Genomic DNA, 11124 nt, shown 5'->3' with positions numbered 1-11124 from the left:
AATACAGTAGAGTTCAGTAAATGCACACATTCTTAATGACACCAAAGTGTCAAAAATCAAAATTCTTCGCAAATTGCTCTCTTGTGTTTATCGTGTTTGAAACTTTTAAATGATCGGCCTTTGTTTAAGTGGAACAAAAATATGGCCCCAGGACCAGTTTGAGGTTTAAAATGCGTTCCTACAGGACATACAGGTAGAGAGAGTACACAATACAAATGTCTTCTGTGACCACAAATGTAATGTTGTATAATAGTAATAAAGAATTTTATTTCCACCAACCAATCACGAGCTGTTATCCAGATTGACTTTAGGAAAGTGAACCTATCCCAGTTGTACTGTATCTGCTCCTACGTGAGGTTTTGCATTCACTCATGACAGTTTTCCATTCTTTTAGTGTTTCCACTTAGATGAAAAATCCTCTGACTTCAGTGGGGGTTTTTCTTGGAGAAGAAACTGACAGTTTGCCTTCCTTTCTTTCCCAGCCCGTACACAGACCCCCAGGATTTGCTCAGACGTGCGTTGGACAGGAAAACTGCACAGATATGATCCTGCAGCACCTGTTGGCTGATTGTTGCAACACAAACCAATCCTTTCTCGTTCACTGTGAATGCACTGTTATCTGGCCTCCAAGATGTTTTTGTGGAAACAGTACAGACGAGGGGTTGCATCAGGAAGGACATCTGCTGCATAAACGCTGCCAAATCACTATGCTAATGATCGCTCTGGTGACTCCTCAAATTAAAATGGATAGTAAGCAAAGTATGCCCCCAAATTATGGGTTGTGAAAATGAAAAAGTACTGAAACAGAAACATAGATTTCTCCAAGGTATTAATATATTTTTCTCCTGATTAAAATTGGCAGTTTTCTATTTCCAATTTATTAAGGTTAAACATTGACATGAAATATTTTATATTTTTATAAATATTATTTAATGTTATGATCCATAGTAAAATAATGTTTTTCAAATAATTAATTAAACCACCATTTCCTGTTGAAAAGATTCTTCTTCACCATTCAACCAAATCCTGAGATTCTGATACAGATGTAAACTTTCATCCCTGCACTGCCAGTAAAATCAGACTCGTCATTGAGCAGCATCTCATTACTGTGCTCATTACGGTTCACCTCAGTGTGCCTCATTGTCCACAAGAGGTCAGACATTAACAGCACAAGTCATAAATACTACACTGAACTCGCCTCTGCTTATACAAGGCCAGATTCGGTGCTTTTAATGTGACTCACTTTTATTGTGTCGTCAAAAACTCTGCGTGTCCTTGGAGAAAGAAACACACACACACACACACACACAGAGAGAGAGAGAGAGAGAGAGAGAGAGACTTATGCACCAAAATGAGGATGTCTGATGATTTAAAAATGGCTGCACTGCTATGCAGAAAAGAGGGGAAAAAAGATTTTCTCACTTTCTTCACCTTTACAGTACAGAGTAGCAGTACATCAGCTTTTACTTCACATACTGTAAATGAAGTGGAGTGTTATCTACCACACCAAAACTAGCGAACCTAGTTGTTACCCTTCCTGTGGCCTGATAAACATGCTGGCACAATGTTCGTTTTGTTGCTCACTAGTGTTTGTCAGGCTCTGTCTTAGCCTAAACCTGAGAGGAACTCTTTAATATTAGTGTTTGTGTGTGTGTATATATATATGTATATGTATATGTGTATATATATATATATGTGTGTGTGTACAAGTTACACGCATGGAAATCTGCCAAGTTACAGCAAAGGCTGTAAAAACAACAAAAATAAAATAAAAGACACAAGATTAAAAAAGTAATCTGTCTAAAAGCATTGATAAAAACATAGGACAATGAAACAGAGGCAGTAAAAATACAAACAGGTATAAATTAAATTAAAAAAAAACTAATAACAGACCACGAACACAGTTTAAATTACATCTCATGTTGAACTTTTCTTGCATCAATAACCATTGGTGGAACCCGCTAGAACCTGCGGATGTAAAAAGTTGTAGATTCCCTGCTGCATCAATGATGCTTTTCTCAGCCTCTTGACTGGGAAGTGCTCGTCACGCCCTCTTTGTTAAAGGAGGAAGGTGCATGTCGTCATCCGATCCCGTGTCTGGGTTCTAAATGCTCGGCCCCTGAGTGGAGCTGTGGAGTTTTCATTAGTGGCACAGCTCAGCACTTTACGCACAGCTATGGGAACCGCAGTGAGGAGTTGTAGAAGTCGGCCTTGTACTGAGGGTGTCATGGCAAAAGAATAACTTTTTCATTTTAGTCCGTCGGCACAGTCACAGTCGCGATTGTATCTATATATTTTTTTTTTTCTTTTATAAAAACTTTGGGAATATTCCAGCGCTCAAGGTCTAAGGCGCCGCTGTCCGTGGTTTGGATTTTCCAGGCAGTGATGGCCACTGCAAGACTCGATTATGTTCCTCCATGGTGGACATACTGGTTACACAATTTCCCACACTTCACTTTCTTACTCCAGTCGACGGACAACACTTTCAAACCGGAGGAGGCGAGTTATCAGCAGGTTGGTAACTGTGGCTGTGCGTAAAAGCGCACGTAGTTTCCGGAGAGTGTCGCGGGGAGAAGCGCGCGCCGCTGGTATCGCCCACTGGTTTTAGAGACTCAACGTCAAACGACGTGGTCAAATGTACAACTTTGTTTCAAACACACCGCTGTGCTCAGCGATGGAAGCGCTTTATCCCAGCTGTTTCCTAACTGCAAAGCATCAGTGCAGCGCCCCTAACGGCAGCAAGTGTTAGTGCGCCTGTCAGGGGTCAGATGCAATACTGTACTGGAGTTCTCACATGATGACACATGACCTGTATTAACTCGGCCTGTCCTGTTTTACAGCTGGTAAACAATTCCTTCACACGTGTGTGTATTCTTTGTAGATTTGGGGGAAACAACAGTTACTTTTAGATGCGATGTTCCACATTTTGAGCTCTAAATTTAAAATAATTTAAAAACAATCAAATAATTGTATATTGAACCAGGATAAAAGTAAAGACCAAGTATTTTATAAAATGTTCTCAGGGTAAAATAGTTTTTCACAAAGTAGTCGAGGACAAATTGTCCACTTAGTCAATATTTATAATTAAAGTTAATTAAATATTGATTCCTCCTCCTGAGTGAACGTTAAAGAAACATGTCGTTGACAGGTTTTGAAAATATTGATGTTCACAAACAGTGAAACATTTGTCAGATCTGGGTAAAAACATCCAAAGCAAATATATGTCCTCCTCAGAGTGTGTCTGTGCATCACGTTATCTATAGATCAATTACACCCAATCGTTATCCGGCTTTTGAGGAGTATAATGCTGTAATCGTTTCATATTGTTTTATCACCCAATAACGCTGGAATGTTGCCTTTATTTCATGCCATAAGTTGTGGAAGTTGCATTTATGTCTTTGAAAACAACAACAACAACAACGCTCCTGCCGCTAACGTTTGAGTTTTCTCATGCATGTGTGTGTATGCCTTTGTGTGTGTGTGTCCACATGCATAATGAAGTGGAACTGCGCCGTCCTTTTTCCCCAGGTCATGTCTGACTAAAGCTGTCTTCATGATTGACATCCCCGCTCTGATGGGCCTCACTTTTAAAGTACAGAAATCCATCAAATCCCAGCGGAATGTCACCGGCTCTTTAAGAAAGTTTGAGAAGATCATGTTCCCTGACAGATTTAGACCTGTGTGGTTCTGTCCTTAGATCCTCTGATGGCCCACTCTGCATAGCCCACTATGGACAAAGACAACTGATGTGGCCCACAAAGCTGCTTTGATGAAACTGACTTTTTACCCACGTAACCTTGTAGGGTTGACGTGTACAGTACCTGCTGTAGATGTCAGAGTGAAGGACCACTAACACTGAAACACTGTAAACAACTCATGTGTTTCATGGGATATGCTGATGTGCTGAGAGAAACAGAGGAGCTCAGGACTGCACCAAACACAGTGTCTCAGTTATTGAATTGGACTTGTACTGAGTCACAGGTCTGTAGACTGAGGTTTTAGGGAAAATGGAAGGTCAGTGACCTTACCAGTCAGATAACACTTTACACCGCTGTAGCTGTTTTCCCTTCTTTGCCCCCCCACCCCCCTCCCCCATGCAGTGGCCCGCTGGTATGCGGCTGCTGGAAATTGAAGTGGCTTCATGTCTAATTACGACACAGTGGAGTGGAAAATTAGAGGATGTTGATTAGAGTTGATCTCGCAGCATTCTGCTTATGAAAGGGTTTTAACTGGGCTGCAGTGACAGGAAATCTAAACAGGTGCTGATACGACCGTCCATGAGCAGCAGTTTTACTCCACACGTCAGACACACCGTACAAACCCCGAGATTAACGTGTTAAATCAGTGCTTATCACTGCAGTGCAACATCACTTCAGTAAAAATAAACGTGTGCTGCACCTTTTGAACTTTTTTTTTGTACTGCATTGATATCAGTGTGTATCTTCATCATCATTAGCTACCGTACACTCGTCGTCCTCCGTCAGGTCATTGAGGTCAGGGGTTTGGCCACAGTTGTTTACATGGCAGTGTGTCCCTGTGCACCGTGTGTCTCCTGGGGGGGGGGGGGGGGTCAGGGGGCTCCTTTAACTGCAAGTGAATGTAATAATTAGGTTTGTTGAAGTTAACACTGTGATAACACATTGACCAAATTACCTTTAACACCCTTTTTTCAGTGTGTGCACGTCCCCAGTGTAATTAAGCCTGGGCACGCCATATAGACTGGGGAATTAAAAGCATTAAGTGATGCATCCAAAAGTGTGAAGCGTAAAAATGAAACCAGGTTAAATAATCTTGTTAGTGGTCAAATTAGCTTCAACCCCCAACCACTGTTGAAGTTACACTTGGTATTCACAGTAGATGTGAATCGAGTTACCGCCGCAGTATGTTCTCCATGCCATTAGACCATCCTTTAAAAAAGAAGTGCTCCATTATTCCACACTTTACAGCTTTATTTTGAACTAACTAATGTCTTGGGTTGTTTTGGTAATAATAAGCAAACATTGTTGGTTATGACTCGTGTTTATAAATGTTCCCTTTAAGATACTTTTAAACATTAAAACGGCATCAACAGCAAAAATCTCCGTGCTCGTAAACAACAACACAAACCACTTCACACCTTGTGTTGCATAATTGGACCGTACTATATCCAGAAGCACACACATGTCCTGAGTATGAACTGACAATGTGATGTGATGAATGTTCAAGTCTGGATATTTGTGTCCCAATTTGAATACCACACGTAAGAAACTAGCCCTTAGCATTTATCACATGACAGTCCTGTTAAAAAAAAATCTCTAAAGAAGTTGTTGTCAACAAGACGTTCACCCCAGGAAAGTGTTTAATAAAAACATGACATTGTTATTTTTGTCTACTTTATAAAATAGGCCAGTTGATTTTTATTTTTTATTTTCTTCTGTTCAGTCAGAACCCAGAGATCCGTCATCACATATCTAAACATGTAAATATTGTTGGGTCTGTTTAAATGCAGCATTCTCCTCTACATCACTGTCAGGGCTCTGCTGTGGCTCTCAATCCTCCAGGCTTTAAATATTTTGTTCACTCAGAAATCACAAGACCAAATGAAAGCCATTGAGTCACATGACGCTCCCCACCAGCAGCCACAGCTCATTTCTGTTTTCCTCTGAGCCACAGCCCAAGTTGTCACTTGGCAGGAAAATCCCTCTTGGCCGGTGGTCTTCAGGCTGTCTGCCCCCCCCCCCCCCCCCAATCACCATTCTGTTCTCCAACTGTTGTTGTTACTCACAGGCAGCTGCACTTTTTCTAGTTGTGGGTAGGATGTCTGGACAGCTGGTCCAAGTGGCTTCTTCAGAGCGGCTGAATTGACCATTGGAACGACAAATAAATCTCTTGGATAAAAGAGGAAACACACTCAACAGAACCACAACTCCAGCTGCTTCTGAGTCAACATTTCCACAACTGTGATCTGGATGATTTTCCTCTCTGTCTTTGGTGTAGCAGCATACTGTACTGCAGTTTTACTGTTACTCTACCGATACTGTATACTGCTCAGCTTTAAAATGATTTTCAGGACTGTGTAGATTTTCAGGAAGGATGACAGGCAAGAAATATAAGAGTAGGAGTAAGAGTACCTCAGCAGTTGAATCATATATTTTATAATACATTATAATTATAATACATAAAGATGTTCTTTTAAACATCAGAAATTACCCATGGTATGAATCATTTTTGACAGATGACATTTACGTAGGGTACAGTAATAAATAATAATTAAACATATGATTGTTGAAATTGTTAAGATGTTTTTAGTTGTTATTGGGTCATTACTGTCACAAGGTTGTCAGACATAACAAGATGAAAAAAAAAGTAACAGGATTTCAGTTTTCCGTTACCCATTTCCTGTTGAGTCATATGCACTCGCACTATTTTTATCTTGTTTGATGCGTTGTAGGCCGGGTCTAATTGGCCCAAGGCACTAAATAGGCTAAGACTCCTATGTTCTGTGGAGCTGATGTGCTGTGAAAAATGTAAATGTAAAAGTTACATCAAACATCAATCTAAGTTTTTTTCGACAAGACAAGTTGATTTTTATTGAACAAAACACGTGCCTTTTAATTATCATTTTTACTAATTGTCTTTTTGTATGTTCTCTTTTCTCCTCAGTCAGTGATAATTCTAGCCTGCGTTGGTGCAGTGGGTCTCGGCCTCAGCCTCCTAATCCTGACGGTTTACCTAATCTGTCTGTGCTGCTGCCACAAGGACATAGATGAGGAAACTAAGAGACCTAATAACCGCTGCATCACCTGGACAGCTGTGGCCGCTGGCCTCATCATATGGTGAGTGGAGATGACTGACTGCCGGAGACAACATGTTCTCCTCACACTTATCCATTCATCATGTTCTGATTATTGAATTAGAGAATTAAAATGATAAATTACCGGCCATGCACGTGGGAAAAACTCCATCGAGGAAAACCCAAGTTACAGCCAGGGGATCAAACCAGGAACCATCTAAACATTGTACCACTGCGCCATCGCACGGTCCCATATTTCAGATCATGCCCTGAAATAGCAATAATATCACTGACCTCAGAGCAGACAGAGCACTGACAAAAGTTAATCAATAAAAGTGTAATTGAGAACAAGTACATGAAAAAAACTGGTTTTGGACGTAGAAACCTCTCCTGGTAACAGGGACTGTATGACAGCTGGGTGTAAACGAGAAGACTCAATGAATCATCAACATCTTTGCTGATGACGCCGACCTCTCTATGAAAGTCCACTGTAGATAATTTCTCCAGCTAAACAGCTTAGATTCCCAACCATTCGATTTGTTATTGTTGTTGGTCAACAAAAACAAGACTCAACAGTTTTAGTTCACGACCACCTATTTTAGTTCACGACCACCTATTCTCAACCCGTCCAGCCTTGGGGTAGGGTGGGGGAGGGGGTAACACAGCAGTTAACACATGCAGCTGAGAGAGAACACCTTCAGTGATCAAACTGATCAATCTTTTGGTACCATTTACTTGGGCAATATTGCTGCTCATTTATCAACAAGAGACAGTTGTTCACTAAAGCCAGACCAAAAAAACAAAAAAAAAAACCCTCACGACAAAGTCTCATTGGACTGGTACTGTGACTGAAATACAGATTGTGGAGACAATTGCCTTCGCTCTCCTGAAGTGATTGTGTGTGTGGCTTTGTGGGCTGAATACTGACTCGCTCCTGTATGATGTCAGTGCTGTTGTTGTGTCACTCAGGTGAACAGACTCTTCTGTTTGGTATTTAGTCATACATACTGTAAGGATGTCTTGAACAATTACCAGAAGAAGTGGTGTTTCTACTGGTTTAGAAAAAATTAAGTAAATAAAACTGAAAACGTTTCTTACTTGCACATTTAGAGGAAAAAACACAGTAAAGCATGACATGGTAAAAAGTCTAGATGCATTCAACAGCATCGGTAACAGTGACCGGTATCTCAGTGTTTGTGCTCAACAGTACATTATGTTCCATATTTGGATCATTGGCATCATTGGCATCAAATCAACACTGTGTTCCTTCAACGTTGACCACAAAAAAATATTTATCAAGAAGTGTGTGTCAGTGTTGCAATTTGAGTAAGAATTGTCCAAAAAAAGAAAACAGGAAACCTTGACTTGAAGATTTTTAGATGTCTGTTTTCACTGTCAACTGTCTTCCATCATGTATGAGTTTGTATTTTAAATAATGAACAAGATAGACTCAAACTTTTGTATGCTTTACTTTGTGTGCATGTGGATTGTCACAAAACAACACCCCCTCCCCCAGTTAAAATTTAAATATGTAACTCCAATACATTGAGAAAAAAAATTGTTCTTTAAAAAGTGAGCGACAACAATCGGGTCTTTCTGAAAAGCTTGATTTGATTTGCGTTATGTTCTGCTTGAACTTGTGACAAGCGTTGCCTTTTAACTCTGTTAGCTTCACTGTCTCCCTGCTAAGCTACAGCTGCGGCACAGAAGATCTGTTGTGATGCTAAGTGACTGAGCATGATACCGTTTAAAAGAAAGGAGCTGTGTGTTCAGGACTCTGGTTTCAGTGCTCATCTCTCTCCGAAGAGCTGTTGCAGCGAACCTTTAGGCACGGGTCGACGGGTAAAATGCCACACACGGCATTCAGTTAAATGAGTTGTACAATGAATTAGTGCAAAGTTAAGGTCTGTCTACTGTTCAGTAGCTTGAAACACTGGTAAAGGTTCCTCTCCACAAGAACGTTTACCCAAAAGACTATTTGAAAGTGGAAAGGTATTAATTTGGACATCTTTAACCTTTGGGTTTCCAGGTGTCTTTAAATGATGTACTACTTGTCAAACACTGTATTTCTGTAACTTTGAGGTGTATGGCTAATGTGAGCAAAGAAGAGGAGCAGAAAAGGAAGAAGCCAGAGAGTAGAATATTAAAAAGTAACATTCTCTTGTGCGACATTGTACTCCATTGTTAATGTTTGCCCTAGATTATGTTCAGTTCAGTTTTTAGATTTTGTTTGAAATCGCAGATGGTGTCGTAACTGTCGCTTCCAAGGAGCGTTTGGAGCCGCACAGTGTATAAATGACCAACATCATGCCTCCTAAAAATGCAGTTTTAAACAAAATACCACTGTTGGCCAGCAGGGACAGGCTCCAAAATAGCCTGGCTCTCATGATTTGAAACGGGCCAAAAGGATATTGAACGTTCTTTTGAAGTACTAAATGAATTCATTGGTAAATTGGTTTCATATGGCAGAATGTGTCCATCCTTGGTGACAGCTGGACAACTTATGGCTCAGCACCACAAACAGATTAGTCTGTTCAAAATAGGAAATGCTTCTTTATTGTGCACTATACCAGAGCACACCATGAGAGATCATCTGGTACACCAGGGGTAATTATTCTGAAAAATACTGCAAATTATTGGACTTTGCGACAGTGACAGGCAAAATAAACACTATTCCACAAGGTGGCAACAGATAGCTATAAAAACTGTGTACATCTTTCTCCAATTCCTTTTTTTTTTTTCAACTAAACACGCCTAGTTAGAAGTGAAACTATAAGGTCATTATATTTCATTACATTTAGGAAGTGAAACTGTCTGTCTATGACTTGACATTTTTAATGAAAATATTACATATTTTTATTATCATACTGTTGCTAACAACATTTTCATACTGATAAACATGAATATGCGGAATGCATTGACATTTTAAACATATGCAATGCAACTTCATTGTAATTCATTTTAATCTTCAAGTTTCATGTTGATGCTGCTAAAACTGATGAAGTTGCACTTCAAAGACTTCATATTTGCAACACCATCACATTGTCCATTTCTAATATGTAGTCTACATTGAGATTTAGCGGTTCGGAGATGACGTTTTGTTGCTTTATTAATTTTTCATCAGGTAAATTTCTCCAGACATTCAGCACCTTTGAGTTTTACTGTGGAACTCAAGCAAAACAAAAACATCAGAGATATACTGCACTGCTGCGGATACATCCCCGATCTCTGGGGAGTAAATTGAATAACTTTATTTTAAAGATAAAAAACAAACATTACCTCCACGCACCGCTCTCTGTTTACTCTTATATCACAGCAGCACACTTCTGGCTCCTAAAATCAAGGTGTTTATTTGTCATTACTGTTTTCCTTTTTCTATTCCGATGCGACCATTTTTCAGCTGGGCTCACTTACTGAATGCTGAATCCTAAAGTACAGTTCTCTTACAGTGCGCTGTGGCGTCATCTATCACAGGCGGGACAGAAACACTACATAACCTGAAGTGTAGTACATATGCATGAGTCCTATTCTTTATTGTGAAGGTTCCTTTTAATGCCTCGCGCTGCTGCGGGGAGAAAAACACTAATGATTCTCCCGAGGCTGCGCTGCCCCGTGATGGTGTCATTACCGTTTTGTTGCTGCATCATTAGTGGCTCTTTATTGTCACTGATGTGTCACTTGGTTTGCCACAGGGTTAATGAAGAGCTCATTGTCCAGGCTGCTGCAGATACCACTGCAACACTAATTTCCTTAGAGACATAAAACAAAACTCTTCAGTCTTCTTTAACTAAGTGAATCAATTAATTTTACAGCCGTAACAATTTATCGTACATGGTTTTTATGGTATTTATATTATTTTGTTTGGTCTTCTGCGACTGCTCTTTTTTTCTTTGTTTGCTGTGATTGAAAAGGGAAAAACAGCCTTAGAGTCAAAATGGCCGTCTTGATGTTTACATACCCAGGGAGCTGTTAGCGTAAAGCTGCGCATGTAAAGATTTATAACAAACAGATTTAGCCGTCCACTCTTGAAACTGACACCTAGGTAGATAACTCAAGTTGTATTTCATTAAACATTTACCAATAAATTCATTAACCGATCAATTGGAAATCCAAATAGGAACCATGCTAACATAGCACAGTTAGCGATGTATATCATCATCAATGCATACTTTACATGTCTTTAGCCCTAATACATTTGTGTGGTCAAACATATGGTGACATATACAATCATGGCCTGCATGTTCCTTGTCAGTGTTCTTTCAGTTTTATGAAAGTATAAAGCCAGAAAACTTTTCTTGACTTAAAGACAAGTGTGAAAAATCCATTTCAAAACTGTCAAAAAAGTGGCTCCT

The 11124-nt window shown here is 39.9% G+C and overlaps 1 protein-coding gene across 2 annotated transcripts in view; it reads left to right on the top strand.

The window, feature by feature from the left end:
- The first annotated feature begins 1792 nt into the window (after nt 1-1792).
- LOC103392791 (protein tweety homolog 2-like) overlaps nt 1793-11124 on the top strand; it is a 28366-nt gene continuing 19034 nt past the window's right edge. The window contains exons 1-2 of one of the 2 annotated variants that reach the window (XM_025064760.1): nt 1793-2514; nt 6643-6815. In XM_025064760.1, coding sequence (XP_024920528.1) covers nt 2386-2514; nt 6643-6815 — 302 coding nt within the window. In that variant the 5' untranslated portion in view covers nt 1793-2385. The remainder of the gene's footprint in view (nt 2515-6642; nt 6816-11124) is intronic. The other variant, XM_008329519.3, reaches the window with a different exon arrangement.

Source organism: Cynoglossus semilaevis, chromosome 17 (genome assembly GCF_000523025.1).
Source record: "Cynoglossus semilaevis isolate Cse_v1.0 chromosome 17, Cse_v1.0, whole genome shotgun sequence".
NCBI lineage: Eukaryota > Metazoa > Chordata > Actinopteri > Pleuronectiformes > Cynoglossidae > Cynoglossus > Cynoglossus semilaevis.
The sequence above is the reverse complement of the archived record's forward strand: the minus strand, read 5'-3'. Positions and strand labels throughout refer to the sequence as shown.